We start from the raw sequence: 18,709 nt of genomic DNA, 5'->3' as shown, positions 1-18,709 counted from the left end.
GTTGAGCTAACGGAGATAACTCGTAATAATTGTTTTTTTCACACACAACTTCTAACCCTTCCTCCCTCATTTCCTTACCCAACTTGGGGACTGACAAAGCTTAAAGAGGGAAAGTCAGGCAACTAAATCCTTGATCATACTATCCAGAGTTAAAATAATAATAGTAATAATAAATGATGATAATAATGCCAGAGAGGAAGACATAAATAGAGAAAATAATCTCACTCTAACAAAGTGGGCAAAATACTCAAACCTATCTTCCTAAAGGTTCAACCCTGCTTTTGAGCCGCGGGGCCGCCTTTCTTTCTTGCTTGGCGGTTGCACATAGCCAGTTGGGAGGCTGCCGACGCCGGCATGGCGGCCTGCGGCCCGCGCTCCCGTCAATCGCCGGGAGGTGGCGCGCTCTGCTTAGAGGCCAACGCCAACCTTCTCCCTGTTTCTCCCCCTTCTCTCTTTCTCCCCCCCCCCCCCCCTCGGAGGCTCGCATTGAATCGGCCCTAACGATTCTCGGATCGTCATTATTTGTAACCATAGAGCATGAATTACCTCTTGAGGTCATCAGCGAGAATTTACGACTGGTCAACAAAAGCACGTGATTCCCTAACGCCCCCCCATCCCCCTTCCAACCCCCCCCATATTTGGCCGCATACATAGCAAAACGAAGTACAGTGCATCGCTATAATTCATTAATACATCATAAATCGTGAAGCACAGGGTTATAACGACCACGATCCACAAATCAAGCCCTCCAAAATCACCCAAATGAGCTCGTACTTTGTAAACTCCTTCTCGGGGCGTTATCCAAATGGCCCGGACTATCAGTTGCTAAATTATGGCAGTGGCAGCTCTCTGAGCGGCTCTTACAGGGATCCCGCTGCCATGCACACCGGCTCTTACGGCTACAATTACAATGGGATGGATCTCAGCGTCAACCGCTCCTCGGCCTCCTCCAGCCACTTTGGGGCGGTGGGCGAGAGCTCGCGCGCCTTCCCCGCGTCAGCCCAGGAGCCCCGCTTCAGGCAGGCGACGTCCAGCTGCTCCCTGTCCTCGCCTGAGTCCCTGCCCTGCACCAACGGCGACAGCCACGGCGCCAAGCCCGCTGCTTCGTCCCCTTCCGACCAGGCGACCCCAGCCAGCTCCAGCGCCAATTTCACCGAAATAGACGAGGCCAGCGCGTCCTCCGAGCCTGAGGAAGCGGCAAGCCAGCTAAGCAGCCCGAGCCTGGCTCGGGCACAGCCAGAACCCATGGCCACCACTACAGCCGCGCCCGAGGGGCAGACTCCACAGATATTCCCCTGGATGAGGAAGCTTCACATCAGCCACGGTAATTCTCCATCTCTTTTTTGTCCTCTTCGTATCCCTGCCCTGTGCTGGGGGTGAGGGGGGGGGTCTGTGAGGAAAGCTTGACTTTGCCTCAAATATAGATTCACCCCCCCCAAGAGGGAGAACTGTTCAAAGGGGTCCCCACAGCTCCATGAACAGAGCCAAACAGGGTCTTTTGCTGGGGGTGGGCATTTTTCTAAAAACAATTTGTTGCGGGGCTCAGTTTAGGTTTTATTTACCCAGCTAGTCACCGGCTTTGGGTTGAAAGATGGGATTTGTGTATTGTAGGGAGGGGTCCTGTTTATTCCCGAAATTTTGAGGTGCAGCTAGCAAGGAAGAAATGGGCTGTAAACGGAGCTTTCTAGGGCAAAAGTGCAGCGGCTCTCCTCCCTTCCGGGGCTAAAGGCCGCCTGAACCCAGCCTAGGGTGAGGCACTGGGAAGGAGCAAGAGACAAAGCCGGGAGCATTTGCTAGCACCAGAAGTGGGGGCTGCTGGAGAAGGGGGGATGAAGAAATAGAGGCTGGATGCGGGCACCTGGAGTGAGGAGGATTGGAGCTGCGGTGAGCAGGGTGCTGGGGACGCCTGGGTCCTGCTCCCCGCCCCCTCCCACTCAGTGCCCCCTCCTTTAACCGGAATAACGTTGCCTGCGGGCTCTTCTCTAACTGCTCTAGATATGACTGGGCCAGACGGGAAAAGGGCCCGGACCGCCTATACTCGCTACCAGACCCTGGAGCTGGAGAAGGAATTCCACTTCAATCGCTACCTGACCAGGCGGCGACGCATCGAGATCGCCCACGCGCTCTGCCTGTCCGAGCGTCAGATCAAAATCTGGTTCCAGAACCGTCGCATGAAGTGGAAGAAAGACAACAAACTGAAAAGTATGAGCCTGGCTACAGCCGGCAGCGCCTTCCAACCATGAGCCCATCCGGAGGAGCCCTGGGCGGCCCAAGAGCCCGCACCACCCCCAGCCCGACCCTTCCAACCCTCCCTGCACCGCCGCTGCCCGCTGGGAACCTGTTCCCACGAGCCTGTCTCGCCCCAGCCTTGTGTTACAATTTTTCGTTTGGTCTTAGGTCTTCCCATGGCTCCCTCTCTCCTGGACTGGTTATCTTGTTATTATTGTTAATAATTATAATTATTATTATTTCCCCTCCATGCTCCCCACCTCCCTCGGCTCGCCCCCAATTGCCAGTGTTTCTGAGTGTCCTCGTGTCTGTGGGTGCACCCCTTTCCCCAGGAAAAAGAAAAGAAAAAGAAATTCGCATGTTTAATGTGACTTCCCTTCCCTGTGTGTGTTCTAACTTATTTATAAAAAGGATAATGGCTGTATTTTGAGTTTCAGCTGGAAACTTCCATAAGGGGCAGCAGTTGAGGTAGTGCTGGGCCCAGCTGAGCTGGCTTGAGAAATAGAGTCTATGATTGTGTCTCTTTTTACCCACTTCATCCGTCTTCAGCTCCCACTCCCTAGGCCCAGGACTCCGGAGCTGTGGCTTGTTCCTGGGGTGGGAAGGGGCCAGGGAAGGACCAAAGTGTGGATGTTGAGAAGAGGAAAGGAAAGGAGTAAGCGATAAGCTAAGCGCCTGCTGCCTGGTAGGCCCCACAAGGCCTGGCCTGGGAGTGTATGGAATCAGAAATAAGCCTCGGTGTAAAATGTCTTGTGATTTTTCTCTGTGAATTTGTGGGCCTGGCTTGAAGGCCCAAAGCTTGTAAATATGGGGCTAGTCTGGGTCAGGCCAACCACTTCCTCACCCATTTCGCTTCTGAGACCATTTGTAGCCAGCGAGGGGATGCTGTGTGTGGGATCTGTCTTTGCCAGGCCTGTCTCAGTGATTAGCTTTTGGTATGTCTGTAGCTTTCCTTGAAGTCAAATAAATGTTTCCCCCACTCCATTGCCTTCTCCTTGTCTTTTCTCTGAGGGCCTGCCTCTTTCACCACTGGGCACAAGCTATCCTGAGACCATCTCCCATAAATCTAGGGCACAGGGAAGGGGAAGTAGGATGTCTGCCAGAAACCCCTTGAAGCCACCAAAGTTGGGCCAGGAGACAGGCCGTCCTGCCTGGGGTGGTGAGAGGCCCAGGAACTTCATATGGGCCTTAGCTGGACTCCATCCTGACTTCCCTCCAGGTGACTTGCAAAGCCTCTGAAAAAAATGCTCCAGGAAGAGTTATTTGGGCCTAAGTCCTGAGCAAGAAGACTCCTGGTATTTTGAGACTGGTAAAGGCCTGCCCAGATGCCCAGTCTCCTGTTCCAAATCCCAGTCAAGCTCTGCTGCCCACTAAAGAAAAACAAAACCAAACCAAACCAAACAAAAAACCAAACCACAATTCAATTTCAAAGGTTTCCTGTCTCACTTGGCCTTCTCTGCACTTTTCAAGGGGTCCTCCTCTCCAGGGGTCCCGACTGACCTTCCCCTCTTGATTAGGGTTCCTCCTGAAAGGCCCCTGGCTCCCCCTCCAGCCTGGTTCAGGACCAGGGCCCAGTCTTCATCCATCCAGTTCAGCCTCCACCCTGAGCAGAAGAGTCAAGTCTGGACACTTACCCGGTCAATCCCTTCCAGCTGGGCCCAACTTCTTACAGGACCTGGGGGGAGGGGGAGTCGGTGAGGAGATGGCGAGGGTCTTGGAGGGTCTATTGGGCCCTCCTTCCCTCTCACCCCATGACTTTGTCCCCCTTTGCCGAAAGCAAACTATCCCAAAAGTCGCTATGACATTTAGATGTCAAATGGATAGGGGTTTTATCTCGAAGTTAGATCGTAAAAATCGCCGAGAAGTCAGACAGATACCCCTCACTGGCTCGAGAAAGTCACGTGAGGTCCATAAAGTTAGTTTTATGGTTTTGGGGAGTTGACACCGCGCGGTATATTTCACATTCTCCAGAAGGTTAAGTGACACTTTAACTGCTCACTGTGGTGGGGAAGGGGGCAGAGGTAGGTGAGCGCTCTTCCAGCTTGGAGCAGCCGGAAAAGCCCAGGAAGGCAGTGGCCAGAGCCCAGGCCCAGCACTCCACAGTAAGTCGCTTCCAGCTTTCGATTTCTTCCCTTGCAGTTTTGGGGCTTGGAATGGGAGGAGAAAATTTTGTTTCCAGTAGGGCTGTAGACAGGGGAAATGTAACAGTTTTGTTTTTGTTTTTAACATATACCCAGTTCTGAGAAAGTGGGGGGGGGCTAAAGTGTGGGCTCAGTTCTGTAAATCCTCAGTGGTGGGAGGTGTCTGCTGCTTATTTACGGGAGCACCCTCGGACTCTGTGGAGAAAGGGGTTCATGTGGGATCCATGCTCCTTCAATATCTTTGGAAGTTAGGGTCCAAGAAGGAGGGGGTGCGGACAGCTGGAATAAAGTTTGGGTGTGGCGGAGGGGTGTTTCTCTGCTGACTATCTTCAGGTAGATCTTCCCTTACCCCCCAGGAGAGAAACATCATGAGATTGGTTCATCTGGGCCATGTTGAAGGCATCCAGGCGGGCACTTTTCCCTGGGTATAGTTGAGAGACAGAGCCAGGGAAAGGCGGCTGCTGTGGGCCACCTTATCCTAGAATGCTCTCTGGGTTTGGGATTCATGTTCCCCATAAAAAACATCCCCCTGCACTTCCCATAGTCTCCTAGTCTCCCCAGGATTCTCTAGAATGGGAGAACTCGGTATTCTTATACCCAACTTCAGCTTGTTGGTCCCAGTTTGATTTTCTTGTGCTGGTTTCTAAGAAGGAACTTGAGTTAAAATGAGGGATGTTGGGGGGGGGGGTTCCATAGTCTTCAGTTCCAAACCTAATTTCTGAAAAGAGATCTGAAAGAACAGAGCTGCCTTCCAGGTCTGGAGGACGTAGGTATATCTAACCAGCCAGTCACAAATACAACCTGCCCAGGAACATAGGTCCCCAAAGAGACCAAGGTGCTGTCTTTTCTCTTTCCTCTTCATTCCCCTCTGGACTCTGAATGGTCTCTTTGTTTTGTAGCACCGCATCCAGAAGTGTTTCCAAATTTGCTCCCCTCCATGGGAGCCTTGTTTTCTAAGGAAAAGTCACCTTTCTAAAAGCTAGAATCCTCTTACCGATCAAATGGATGTGTCTCCCCACCCTCTTAACTAAGACCTCTGGAGCCATTGCCTCTGGTGCTCCTGCTTCGGGCAAGCTCACTGTTTCTGGACTCACCAACTCTGGTGGATAATTCCTCAGATAGGATTTGGCATTTTGAGGGGCTTCTAATCCCTGACAAAGAAGGGCCACAGGGCTTCCCTGCTTCCCATGAAAGGGTTACCAGTGCTCCCCTCTTCTTGCTCTGCCCTTTACTCTTCTCTGTTTTTTCGAGCTCACCCTTCCTTGCCTACACCCAACCGATAGGAGACCCTCAATGAGCTCTAAGAACAGAGGAAAGAGACCAAGGGCTTGGGATCCTCACCCAGGCATCTCCCTAAGAAGGATGGGCATTTACACCCCTTGTAAAGGACACTCTTTACCACTCCCAAAGGATCAAAGGAAGCCAGCAGCAGTTAAAATATGAATACACTTTGGAGGGTTGGCTTCTGCCGGCTTCAAAGCAGCTGAAAGGAGCATAAAGGAGACAGGCAAGGGTAGCAGACTCTAACCTGGGGATTCTGAGAGAATCCTTTTTCCTGGTTTCTTCTGACCTCACTCTATCTGGCTTTCTGTATTCCTTCTTAGGGTCCTGAGACTCTAGGTCCTCAGGTTTGTCCCTGACAAGCATTCTCCCTCCACTTTGCATGTCAGTTTTGCAAACTCTGATAGAAGGTTCGAGGCCGACAGCCTTGAGACATCTATGGGGCATATTTAGATCAATCTTTCAGAATGGCGAAGAGGTGTTCCCAGGCACGAGTGCCTGGTTTTCCCTCAGAAGTAGCCCCCTTGGATGGTCTCCTATGACTCTAAGCAGATCTCAGAGGGGGAAGAAAATCCCAGTGGACTTCCTCATCCCCCAGCTTGGCTTTCTGGGGTAACTGTTCTCTGAACTGCCGCCAGGGCAAGTTGGGGAGAGAGGCCGTGAAGAACATGAAAGGGTTGCTGGTACAAAGAACTGTCCTCGCCTCAGACTTGCGCTGCCTCTGCCTCCCTTCCTTCCTCTTCTTCCTCCTCCTCCTTTTTTCTTCTTTTCCTTCCCTTTCCTCATTCCTCTTCCTCTCTCCCCCTCCCCGCCCCCCCTTCTCCATTTCCTTTCTGGACACATTGCTTTACTGCCTCCAGATCTCTTCTCTCTCCTTTCCCAGTGTTTCCTCTCCCCACATGGCTAGGCCTCAATCTCTGAGAGACAAACCAAGCCAAGCACCCTCTTGCCAAAACGTCTACCCTAGGGGCAGAGCCACCACTTGAAGGACAATTTGATTTTGTTTTGTTTTATTTGATTGTTTGTTTTGTTTTGTTTCTCTGTGGCCACAGGGATGGGAGGAAGTATAAAGAAGTGTAAACAGGAAAGCGGCCTAGCCTGGAGTTCCAAGTGCCCATATTTCATCAGCTTCCTCTCCATAACTGCAGCAGGGACACTTAACCCTTCCCTGGCTGTGAGAGGGCAGAACCGGGAGAGCCAACAACCAGTTTCTTTTCCCCCTTCCTGGTTCTTTTATCCCTGGGATCTGAATGCTGGGAGAGAAGCCAAGGATTCAAAGCAGAGGAAAAGGCAGAGAGGGTTCGGCATGTATCCTCAAATTCGGTCCCTTCCTGGGACAGCTCTCCTGGAATATAAGTATCATCACTGTGTGGATTCTAGTGGATTCTAGCAGGCCAACCTGAGAAGACAGGGCTAATAAGACTCTCCCCTCCCCCATTTTTAGGAGTAGGCACTACCGGTCACTTTATTCCTTTTTGGAGGTTTTTAGAGTAATTGGATTTTGAGGCTGGGATCTGCCCACAGCAGGGCCTATCGATTGCCGCGGCGCAGTTACACATCCGTATTAATTAACCCAGACACCACATGGAAACTGAGCTGTTTGGGAAGGGGGAGGGGAGCCATGGGGGCCCTTTAAGGAGACTGGACATTTCTCCCTAAGTGTCCCTGAGGCCAAGATAGGATAGTTGCTTCCCACAAGAATCCTGTGACCCTCCCGAGCTCAAAGTCCCTGGACTTCTCTGCAAGGGTAAGCCTGACTTGGTTGTTGCAATTGGTCTCCCACCCCACCCCCAAATCTCCTAGGGGTAGACTAGACACCTCCTAATGTGTCTTCCTCACTCAGGTCTGTCTTTCCAGTTCTCTGATGCTGTCTCTGGTAGAGGTTCCCAAAGGCATCTTTTTAGAGGAGTTACTAACCCTCCTCACCTTCCTTCCAACTTCCCAAAGGTAGAAGCTTCCTGAAGCTTTTCAGGGTTGTTCTGCTTGGTCGTTTTGGTGTCCCATTGGTTGTTGGTGGTAGTGATGGTGTTGTGGCCTTCCTCTTCCTCCTACCCTTCCCTCCAAAAAGTGATTAAAATCTGTTAAAGGATTTAATTAAGAGAGTTAAATGAAAAGGAAGGAGGCGCAAATGAGTTGGGGGAAAAAACCCCACCAAAGCTATTCTCAACGATTAAATCGCCATTTTAACAATATAATGGAGATTGCATCCTGAAAGGGGAAATCAACGCTCATATCTCATCAATAATTCATAGAGTCCGGGATCACGCAGAGGTCAGCAGACGGGGTGGGGGGGGTGCGCAGCGCCGGCCTACACGGGGCTCCAGGCCTGTGCCGCATACATTACCCGCTGCCAGCCACACCACCACCTCAGCGGCTTTTGCAGGACAGGGCGGTATGCCTACAGGTTTAGACGACTTTTCCTCCGTTCTTTAGGTAAATTTATGGAGAATTCATTGAGTTAGGAGCTCTAATAGGAGGAAGAGGAGGAGGAGGTCATGGTGGTGGTGGTGGAGGAGGAGGTAGTGGGTTTAAAGTCCTAGATAAGATCAAATTCCGGGTAATCCGGAAACCTGTCGGCCACATAGCATCCCCTCCTCGAGTTTTACTTTTTCTGGCACCCTCTTCTTTCCTTTCCTTTATACCTTAAGTTCCTCCCTCCTGTCTCTCCTCTCCTTATTTCCTTTGAGAGAGGAAGATGTATCCTCTGAAGCACCTTGCAGCATCTTGTCCTTGGCCAAGGCTCCTAGGCATCCAGGCCATGCTCTTGTCTTTTAAAGGACTGGGGCCGTGCACGTGGCTGCAGGCAGTACTGCGGGCCTTGCGGCTGGGCCCATGACTTCAGATCCCGGTGGGATAGAATGAATCATCCAGCGAGGAATAATTCGTAGGCCTGAGGCTGGCTTGCCTAACCTCCTCCTACCCCTAAGTGGGAAAGGGGGCAGTCTGCATGGCCCCAAGCACTTAGAAGTCCAGTGGAGGGAGAATGACGGCATGCACAAGGGGGTCGCCTCTTGGGGAATTTAGAGTCAGTTTATGCACCTATTTTTCTTTCTATATTCCATCTTCCTTTCTCTTTCTCCCTTCTCTCTCTTCTTCCTGCTTTACGACTCCCAAGTACCCCACGGAAGGAGAAATGAAACCTTTCCCTGCAACAGATGGGAACCTGAGAGGTGGTATTTGGGCAGATGGGAAACCGAAAGCGCGCTGGTCCACTGCGGGGCTGCTGCGCCGGCTGGGAGGCAGAGGCTGTAACTTCCCGCATCTGCCAGTAGAGTCCGCCTTAGACCAAGTTCACAGCCAGGCTAGGGTCTCTGAGACGCCAGCAGGCGACCGCTCAAGGTGGCCCCGGGCCCCGCCGGGTCTGCTTTGTTGAAACCCAGATCTCTTTCCACCCCCCAAGGGCCCAGTAGACTCCTCCGATTCCAAGGAAGTCCTGCTTCAAGCTGTTTTCATTCTTCACCGTAGAAACCACTCGTTTCCAGGTCACCCCATTCTGCGGTTCCCATAGCCCTTCACTCAGCAACCTCAGCCTCACTCTTCCAGACAAGAACGAAGGAGGGTGGGTGGGCAGTCAAAAGCCCTTGCTGGCATCTCAACCAAAGAGACCTATGAAAATGAAGGCAGTGTGGTCAGTGCTGCAAACCCCCCCGGGGGGAGTTATTTAATAATCTAGAACTTCTATTCCCCAAGTCTAAGGTTCTTTCTTGGGGTGGGGTGGGAACACAAGGTGGCCAAAGGGGAGGGGCAAGGAAGATGTTTTGCTCTTGGGTCTCTGCAGTCCGCACAGCAGAAGGAGACCCTGAGCAGTGAGGCCAGTGTTATTGACGGAGGGGTCGCAAAGTTGGAGGGTCAAAAGTTTACGTGCATGCGTGATCCCGGCGGCCCAGGCGTCTAGCGGCGGGGGCGGGGTGGGAGAGGGGGAGGGGGTTGTATGTGTGAAGAGAGAAGAGAGAGCATGGGATGCTGGAGGTAAGGAAGACAAGGGAGCTGGGAGATGTAAGGGATGGAGGAAGCAGAAGTGGGATAGGGGAAAGGCAGATATCTGGGGGAGGGGAAACTGAGGAAGGAGGAAACTATTCTGCTAAAGCTGTGCTGCCGCTGGTGGAGAGCCGCACAAAAGACAGCGCTCCGGGGCGTGGCGAATCCTCCACGCAATTTTCTCTCCCAAAGATAACCTTTGAGTCACCATATAAAATTTAATTAAAACCTACCCAGCCGCACACATTTAAAAAATCCAATTACCCACACGTCCTTGCAGGACGTTTGGCAGGGCCAAAAGAAGGCTTCCAAGGTGAAGTCTTGCTTCTCGCTAGCAGCAGCTCCACCCTGCTTGCCCTAAAGGGACCAACTGCGTGCCCCTCCGCCTCTGGGGGAGGTAGCCCTGTCTTCCCAGACCCCTAGTTCCTAGAATAGTTCCAGGTACTGGACTTTAAGGCTTTGGGCCAGTACTAGGGATTTTTTTAAAAATTCCTAATCCTCTTTACATGTCGTGTTTAAGAAGTAGGACAGTGAAAAGCAGTTCGCTCCTTCTCTCCCCAGCCTCCATTTGGAGGTTCATCCAGATCCACTCTCTCCCTCTTTGGAAGAGGGAGGGCAAGTGTGATGGAAAAATACTTAATGATCTCTTGGAGATCTTTGTAGCGGGAGTTGAAGCAGGCGACCTGAAATGAACCCCCGGTCTATGCATTAAGCTTAGCTCATAAGTGAAAGGCTTCCTAGAGACCGTGATTATTACACTAAGGCATATGCCTATTTTGGATCCTGAAATGACTGTTACATTATGAGATGTCATCACAGTCTCTTCTAAGCATTCGCTATAGGAGGTGCACTGTGGGTGTTTGTCCTACAATGGGCATAGGCTGGGAGCTTTCGTAAAATATTTTGAAATAAAGCCAAAGAATAAAAAACAGTAAATTTTAAGGCAATTTAACCCCAGTTTCCCCCTCCCAACCAAAGGGTGTATGGAATCATTTCTATTTACTCCTCAAGTGAAATCACTGGGGGTGTCCAGAGGGGGGTTATTGGGTCCTGAGGAGCCAAGGTCAGGGCTTCAAGAGGAGAATCTATTTCTTTTGGTTCCCTCTTTGTCTCATTTGCCTACGTCTCAGAAGAAAATGTTGACAAATTTAGAACTCTGGAATAGACTGGAGTGGTCCAAGGTCCCAGGCTAAAAAGACTGCAGGAAGGGAAAAGTGACTTCTGCTATCCCAGACCAAACTGGCTGCCTTGCCCTAACCTATCCTTTCTAGAGGATACCACTCTGCCCCGCTCACACTAGGTTTGGCCTAACTTAACTGGGTGGAAGGGGAGTTGTCTAGACTACATCAGCCAGTCTACTGGGGGGGGGGCAGAGAAGAGGAAGGACACATTGTAGACATTCCACTAGATTTTAAAACCCAGGTCTTTCTGATGGTGATGGAGGAAGGGCCAAGAGCTGCTGAATAAATGAGAACTATATTCTTAAAAAAATGAAGGGGGGGTGTTTTGTTTTCAGGGACTATTAAAACCTCTGAAAACCAGGTCCTCAAGTTCCCTGCTTTTGACCAGTGCAGCCTGGTCCTTCTCTGAGTTTCCTCTTCCTCAATGGGATCTGCTGTGGATCAAACTCTATTCCAGAGAGGTAGAAAAGTCATTTCTGGAATTCTGGGGCCTCTAAAGTTTCGGCAGAAATGGCCATGTATCTGGCATTTGGGGCCACAAGTAAAATGGTTGAAGAGGGTAGCAGGGTCTCGGTCGATGCAGGCCCTGAGGGTGCAGGCATTTAGGAAAAGAGCCCAAGGAAGGAAACCCTTGTGTCAGGCTGGTTTTCTAGGGTTCAGATGCCCAGTGACATACTTCTTGCCCTTCAGGTGCCAGTGCCAGCATAATTAGTTAGTTGCTCAGGCCTCAGAAGGATTCCCTCCACGGGACCACAGGCTTTTGCTCTTAGCCCTGGGAGCCGGAGTTGACAAAAATATAGGAATGATTGAAAAATCAAAGCGGGGGCGGGGCCGCCTGAATTGTATTCCAATGGAGACTTTTTTGGGGTGGGGTTGGGGGGGGAGAGAAAAGTCGAGCTGGAGAGGGCAAGCTGAATCAAATTCCTGCTCTGTCATTTTTCTCCCAAGTAATGACCTGCGCAAAATTCAATATGACCGAGCGAACTGCGTGAGCATATTATAGTAACTGCCTGCTCGTGGGGGGAGGCCCGGAGAGGGGTGAACCGCAGGTCACGGCGTCTAAAAATTATTAAAATGTTCGAGAGCCTCGTGATGCGCCTAACCGTTTAACAAAGACTGCCAAAGTATGAGATTAATACGAAAACTTGCGCTTCAAAAACAAAAACACACCAAAAAAAAATCTTTTTCCGGCCTCCTAGGGGGCCTGTGGTTCCTTTGCCCGCAGCCGCGGTTCGGTTTTCCGGACACACAATAGTGGACAGGAGCGAGCTCAGCTGTTGCTCAGCGGGCCCACGGCGGGTCAGCCGGGAGTAGGCGGCGAGCGGCTGGGTGAGTACTCTTGCCGGCTCAGTCCCTTGCTCCGTTCAGTGCGCTTGGGGTGCTCGGGCCCGCTGGGGACTAGCGTCATGTTGGCCCTCTGCTGGGGTTTCTTTCCTCTCTGCTTCACTTCCAACTCGCCCATAAAAGGTGGATGCTTTTTTGCTGGGCCGGGGCATGCCTGTGATGGCGGAGGCGGGGTGGGCTGGGCAGCGAGAGGTCACAGTAGCAACCTGTGGCTGCCAGGGGAAGGCAGTCAAGTGGTCTTCAAAGAACCTGGAAACTCTAGAGAGGTGGTACAGAAGGTGCACACGCCCCTGGCTCTGTGTATTTTTATTGTTAGGCTTATTGTTGTTGGTATTCCGGGCGTAGAAAGGTGAGGCTGGCTCAAGCTGTAGTGAGCTCTGTCCTGGGGGTTGCTGATAAATCCTGTCTTTAGCCCCTAGCGTCTACACAGAGATGGAGTGTGGAGGGGGGGGTTGGTAGGAGGGCAGGTGGTGGCTCTCCAGTTCTCAGAAGCGAAAATTTCACTGACCAGGGAGTCTCTTTACCCCCATTCCTCTCACTCTTGGTGCTCAGGACACCTGGGCCACATCTCTTGTTAGGTGTGGATCAGGAAGAAACCAGCCTCGATGCTATCCCAAGTCGCAGATGGATTAGATCAATATAAAAGAGAGGGAGGTACGGGGGTAGGGGAAGGGCCTGGGCAGTTGGAGTGGGTGGTCGAACCCCTAAATGCTCTTTGAGAAGACTTGGTTCTTGCTTGATGCTAGGGAGCTGGTGGGGGAATCAAAGCAATACACTTTGTCTATGGATGACCAAATGGAACCCTGTCTCTACAATATATTTTTTCTCTCTAGTTATATATGAGTCTGGTCTAGCTAGCTAGGAGGGTATTTGGGTTAGAAGCCAAACCCAGAGGCCACTATTGCAATGCCTAGATGTAGTAGGTTAAAAACAAAACAAATAACAGAAACAGAGGTCTCTGGACCCATTTGCCTGCAGGTGGGATCTCTCCTACCCAGTTCCTGGTTTCTGTGTGGGTGAGTTAGACAGTTGTTTTGGCTGATCTGTGTGCATTCGTGAAATTGACAGTGTTCTAATCCACTCAGTAAGGACAAAAGTGTATTGCTTAAACCTAGGAAGCTGGGTGGTAAGGAAGTTTCTCCCTGCCTCAGTGGCCCTCACCTGGTCACAGCTCTCAGGGTTTAAGCTTCAGTCCCTTCTAGCTCAATTTCTCATTTTTCCAGTTTACTAAACCAACAGTTACTGGGATGTTCATTCTCAAACGCCAGAATCCCATTTTGGCCCCATTGCCAGCAACCCAAGCAGGTGGATGGGCCCAGTTAGTGTGCCTCTAGACAGAGAATCTCTGCCTGGGGCTAAGAAGTGCATAAAGGAGGTCCTCCCCACACCTCTACAGGACTGTCCCTTCATCCCAGTCCCCAGGAGGTAGGAGGGATATGGGAGGCTGGGAGGGGTCTGCGCATCATCTGGCTGCAACTTTTATGGTTCCTCATTGCTCTTCATTCGGAAATGAAGCGCCTTTGATCTTTTTCTCAGGTTGTAAACGGAATTGCCCGTCATTAAATATCCGGGAGTCCCCATCTGCTTGGTCTCCCAGCATTTTTCTTCACAGCTGTTTCTCCCTCTTTTTACCATTCAGTTTTTCCAAAAGGACTTTTATTATGCCCCCTTCACACCCAGTCGCCTTTCTCCCCTCCCTTTGCTTTGGAAAATATCTAGATATGCGTTTGATCACAAAGTAAAGACTTGGGGCAAGGGAGGAGCCGATTTGAGGTTTTGTTTTTTTCTTTATAAAAAAAAAAAGTCATAGGGGGAGGGGAGGGACTGAGGGCACCCAGAAAGGCCTGATTCTGACTTCGAGGCAGCCTCAGGATGACCCTTCCTCCTTTTGTACTTAGCTAATGTTTACATCTCATAATTCATGCGCCACCGAAAGTCGCGCGGCAGCCACGAGGTTCGAGTCCCTTTGCCCAACGGCTGCTTTTATTTTTGATTCTTTTTCTAGCAGAGTTGAAAATATTGTAATCCTAAGAATGGACCCACAGTGTCTTTTTCTGCTCCCAGAACTCAAAATTAAAAACAAAACGAAATAAAGTGAAAGCATTCAAACTACACCCCAAAAGAAGAACGCACCGAAAGTAAGAGAACTGGAAATTTCCTGGGCCGAGAAGACCTGTCTGTCTTCTGTATATACCCTGTAGATCCGAATTTGTGTAAGGAATTTTGTGGTCACAAATTCGTATCTAGGGGAATATGTAGTTGACATAAACACTCCGTTCATTTTTTTTCCAGAAGAAAAAATAGATTACTTTCTAAATGAGGACAATCCAGTGACTGGCTTCAAGAAGACTTCTTCCTTTTCTTTCTTTTCCACTCTCAACTAGTTAGGAGAAATCTCTTCTACCTGAGGCGTCACCCTTGCCTGCCTGGATCCTTGTTCACTTAAGAGGTTTTTAATGTTGCTGGCTTTAAAAAAATTATCCTTAAGTCCAAACCTAGTTCTTTTCTGTTATGGGTCTAGGGTGCTTTATTGGAATTCGTGTGGAAGCAGTGTGCAAAGGCAAAGGAAATTTGCTTTTCAAACGGATGCGGAGGTCGCTATTTCATTAGGTTCAGGACATGGCGCCCTGAAAAATATGAGGTTGCCATGGGTGTTCTAGTGCGTGTGTCCTTCCTTGGTGGGGGTGTCACCGCTAGGACTCCTTTCCTTAGATCATAAGGATGTGAAATTTCTCTTGATCACACAGGCAGAGGTGGCAGCTTTAGCGGCAATAAGAACTCTTGACGCCACGGTTAGCATTGCTTCGATGAATCTGGAATTAGCAAATTACTGCTCCATTTGTTTTCGAAACTTGCAGGTTTTGTTTTATTCCAGCTTCTATCTTTAGTGCGGGAAGTCAAGTCGTTTCTCCGAGTTTGGGCCTTGTGGGTCAAAGGGAGGGAGTGGTTAGGAGGAGAGGACAGACTGACAGACACAGAGAAGCTAATAGTGCAGCTAAATGCGATTTGGAAGGCGAAGTCTCCCCGAATTAGTGCGTGAATTTCCTATCGATCCGCCCGCGGTTCCATTCATCTCTGACAAGTCCCTCCGCGCACCCGCCCTCTAGCTCCCGACGCCTCCTCACTCACCTCCTACCCCTCCCCAACTGGCTGCAGGGAGAAGCCCCAAGCATAGCGCCCCTCAAACCTAGTGGGTGCCCCTTTCAAGAAGGAGCCCCCTGGCCCGCCAGTCACTTAACCTCACACAGACACCCGGTGCGTGAGCTCCCACTCACCCTGGGGAGAAGATGGGGCCCTATGGAAGGAAGAGAACGGGTGGCAGAGGTGAGGTAGGGCAGGGGGATACACCCGGAACCCCAACTTCTGAGGGAATGCAGAGATTGTGCTTTTCCCAGCCCCCCAAAAACAAGCTCTCCAGTCTTAACCTGCTCACTCCTTCCTAGCTCTTCGCCGCTCTCCACTGCGGAGAAAGCCAGGCGAGGAGGGGGTCGCCCCGCAGGAGCCTATGTAAATCCTGGTGTTGGGTGGGTGGGGAGGGGGAGAGAAGGGGAAATAAACCTCTTTGGCTGGAGTAGGGTCCGGGTGAGCAGATTTCCTTATCCGGGAATCGCAGGCCGGGTGGCCATTGGCTCGGAGGATCACGTGGGCCCCTAACTTTGTTCACTTGACAGTAAGTAGGAGGGCTTTCGGAAACAGGAAAACGAGTCAGGGGTCGGAATAAATTTTAGTATATTTTGTGGGCAATTCCCAGAAATTAATGGCTATGAGTTCCTTTTTGATCAACTCAAACTATGTCGACCCCAAGTTTCCTCCGTGCGAGGAGTATTCACAGAGCGATTACCTACCCAGCGACCACTCGCCGGGGTACTACGCCGGCAGCCAGAGGCGAGAGAGCGGCTTCCAGCCCGAGGCGGCCTTCGGGCGCCGTGCGCCCTGCACCGTGCAGCGCTACGCGGCCTGCCGAGACCCCGGGCCCCCGCCGCCTCCGCCGCCCCCGCCGCCCCCGCCACCACCCGGGCTGTCCCCTCGGGCTCCCGTGCAGCCACCAGCCGGGGCCCTCCTCCCGGAGCCCGGGCAGCGCTGCGAGGCGGTCAGCAGCAGCCCCCCGCCGCCTCCCTGCGCCCAGAACCCCCTGCATCCCAGCCCGTCCCACTCCGCGTGCAAAGAACCCGTCGTCTACCCCTGGATGCGCAAAGTTCACGTGAGCACGGGTGAGTGCGTGGGCATCCCTTCCCCTCCCACCCCCGGCGCTTTACAGCGAAGGGACCTCCGAGGCATGTGGGGGAGGGAGCTGGGGGAAGCCAATTGTCCCCCGCTATAAACTCGCCATTGCCAGAGATTTACGGTCTCCTGTTTTCAGAGCCACATAATTACATCGCCCATAAATTTTTATGGCCTGGTGGGCCCTGCGCCTTTGAAGTCATCCTCTTTTTCCATTCTCCCAGCGACTTTTTCCGCCAGGGATGTGCAGTCCCAGTGAAGTTGGAAGTTGGGGAGGGGTGTGGGAGGAGGGGAGGAGAAAGGAGGAGGAGGTAGTAATCCGTACTTAAGCAGAGAGTTGAATCAACTTCCAGTATTTCTTTTTTCCCTTTCTTCCAGGCTGGTTCCTTGGCTGGAGAAGTGGGCAAAAGTTTTTACTGGGGAGAAGGCACTGTTTGGAATCTGAGCAGTGAGGGTGGGGTCTAAACCCAGGGAAGGTCTAGGGCAACACCCCTCCCTCTTCCACCCTTCATTCTCCCACCCGGGGTCCTCAGGCCAAATAGTGAGAGATGAAATCTTTCCAAGATTCCTCACAGTGTCCCCTCCCCCAGGCAACAAGGACGACAGCTTAGCCTTTCAAAAGTTTGAGGTTTTTCTTTTCCTTACGTCCCGACTTCTGTCTTCCTTTTCCGACCCCCTCCCTTCAAGATGAGGTGGTAGGACCTGGAGGCTTGAAGTTAGCTGGAAGAAAGGGCTTTCCCTCCTCCCTTTCGGGGGTAATAAAACTTTCTCTTTCTCCCTCTCTGTGTGTGTCCAGTAAACCCCAATTACTCCGGCGGGGAGCCCAAGCGCTCTCGGACCGCCTACACTCGCCAGCAAGTCCTCGAACTGGAGAAGGAATTTCACTACAATCGCTACCTGACGCGGCGCCGGAGGGTGGAGATCGCCCACGCGCTTTGCCTGTCGGAGCGCCAGATCAAGATCTGGTTCCAGAATCGGCGCATGAAGTGGAAAAAAGATCACAAGTTGCCCAACACCAAGATCCGCTCGGGTGGCACCTCGGGCACAGCCGGAGGACCCCCTGGCCGGCCCAATGGAGGTCCTCCCGCGCTCTAGTGCCCTCCCCAAGCAGGAGCTCGAACCTGGGGGGCGGGGGTGGGCTTGAGCACCGAAGGGGGATTCGGGGTTATGGGAGGGTCCCCAGGCTTCGCCCACAAAAAACCCTATCTACTCTACTCCCACTTTATCTATAAGGAATAAATACAGAGAAGGGGGGTAGGGAAGCCTTATTTATAGAAACGACAATAGGGAGCCGGGTGAAGACCTCCGGAAGCAAGATTCAAGTCTCTTGCTTTCTTCCTTAAAAAAAAAAGAAAGAAAAGAAAAGAAAGAAAAGAAGAAGGAAGAAAGGAAAAGACAGAAAGAGAAATGGAGAAGGCTGCTGCGCCTGGTTTTCAGCTTTGGTGAAGATGGATCCACGTTTCATCTTTAATCATGCCAGGCCTGGGCCCATCTGTCTTGTTTACTCTGCCGAGGAGAGGACGAGCCTCGGTGGCGACCATTACCTCGACACTCGCTAACAAATGAGGCCGGGCTCGGCCGCTGCTGCCGCCTCTGCTGCTGCCGCTGCTGGACCGCAGCCTGGATTGTCTTTCTTTGTCCCTTACTCCTGACACGCAGCGAATGCACCCTCTGACTGCCAGATAGCACAGTGTTTTGGCCACGGTAACAAACACACACACAACTTCTCTCCCTGTCGGTGCCCACCTTGGGTGGGTGGGTGGGGGATGACTGCTCACCCCCTTCCACCATAGGTTTAGAAGGGGGAACAGAAGGGAAGCGAGGGGCGGTCTTCACAACGTGGGTTCCGGAATCTGAACCCAAGAAATATATATATATATATATATAAAGAGATTGAGACACCCAGGAGGGCCTTCTACTAGAAGGTCCTGTTCAGGCCCGGCAGGGTGAGGGGCAGCTGAGTTCTGGGAGCTGGGAATGTCTCCTGGTCAATCCACAGTTCTTCAGCAGAGGCCTTTTCTTAGACCACAAATGAATGTGAAATTAGGAAATAAAATGCTGTGGCCCTCCTAACTCTGGAAGGACAATGTTGCAGAGCCTTCTCCCGTTGTTATCACTGTTACATCGTTTATTATTATTATTATTAATGCTAATATTATTATTATTTTATGTCATGTATGTCTTCTTCCTTGTTCTCTTCCCTACATTCCAAACCAGGCCCCTTCCTACCTCCGGGGCTGCCTGAGCCTACTAGAACCTTCCCTTGGTGTGAAATTTTGTGTCCTGTACAGAGTGACATCAGAAATAAATGTTTGGTTTCTTGTGACCGTCACA

The 18,709-nt window shown here is 51.5% G+C and overlaps 3 protein-coding genes across 6 annotated transcripts in view; all 3 read left to right on the top strand.

Annotated features, from left to right (window-relative positions):
- Hoxb3 (homeobox B3) overlaps positions 1-18,709 on the top strand; it is a 55,506-nt gene that overhangs the window by 10,370 nt on the left and 26,427 nt on the right. For 2 of the 4 annotated variants that reach the window (XM_075990954.1, XM_075990949.1), the window contains exon 1: positions 4,216-4,331. The exons of 1 other annotated variant lie outside the window; for it this stretch is intronic. The gene's annotated coding sequence lies outside the window, so the exon portion shown is untranslated. Of the gene's footprint in view, positions 1-4,215; positions 4,332-12,068; positions 12,140-18,709 lie in introns of those variants that run through there. One more of the 4 variants, XM_075990952.1, reaches the window with a different exon arrangement.
- On the top strand, positions 645-3,207 carry Hoxb5 (homeobox B5). Its single transcript, XM_075990963.1, has 2 exons — positions 645-1,324; positions 1,996-3,207. The coding sequence occupies exons 1-2, from the start codon at positions 763-765 to the stop codon at positions 2,241-2,243; spliced, it is 810 nt and encodes a 269-aa protein (XP_075847078.1). The 5' UTR covers positions 645-762; the 3' UTR covers positions 2,244-3,207.
- Positions 15,707-18,707, top strand: Hoxb4 (homeobox B4). Its single transcript, XM_075990964.1, has 2 exons — positions 15,707-16,365; positions 17,172-18,707. The coding sequence occupies exons 1-2, from the start codon at positions 15,912-15,914 to the stop codon at positions 17,468-17,470; spliced, it is 753 nt and encodes a 250-aa protein (XP_075847079.1). The 5' UTR covers positions 15,707-15,911; the 3' UTR covers positions 17,471-18,707.

The sequence above is a fragment of the Microtus pennsylvanicus genome, chromosome 11 (assembly GCF_037038515.1).
Source record: "Microtus pennsylvanicus isolate mMicPen1 chromosome 11, mMicPen1.hap1, whole genome shotgun sequence".
Lineage (NCBI taxonomy): Eukaryota > Metazoa > Chordata > Mammalia > Rodentia > Cricetidae > Microtus > Microtus pennsylvanicus.
Note: the sequence above shows the minus strand (reverse complement) of the source record. Positions and strands in the feature narration are given on the sequence as shown.

Bases quoted from the DNA above. Each gene is read 5' to 3' on its own strand.
- Hoxb4 (XM_075990964.1), top strand. From the start codon at position 15,912: ATGGCTATGAGTTCCTTTTTGATCAACTCAAACTATGTCGACCCCAAG. The intron at 16,366-17,171 runs GTGAGTGCGTGG...GTGTGTGTCCAG, and splicing joins CAAAGTTCACGTGAGCACGG to TAAACCCCAATTACTCCGGC.
- Hoxb5 (XM_075990963.1), top strand. From the start codon at position 763: ATGAGCTCGTACTTTGTAAACTCCTTCTCGGGGCGTTATCCAAATGGC. The intron at 1,325-1,995 runs GTAATTCTCCAT...TAACTGCTCTAG, and splicing joins GAAGCTTCACATCAGCCACG to ATATGACTGGGCCAGACGGG.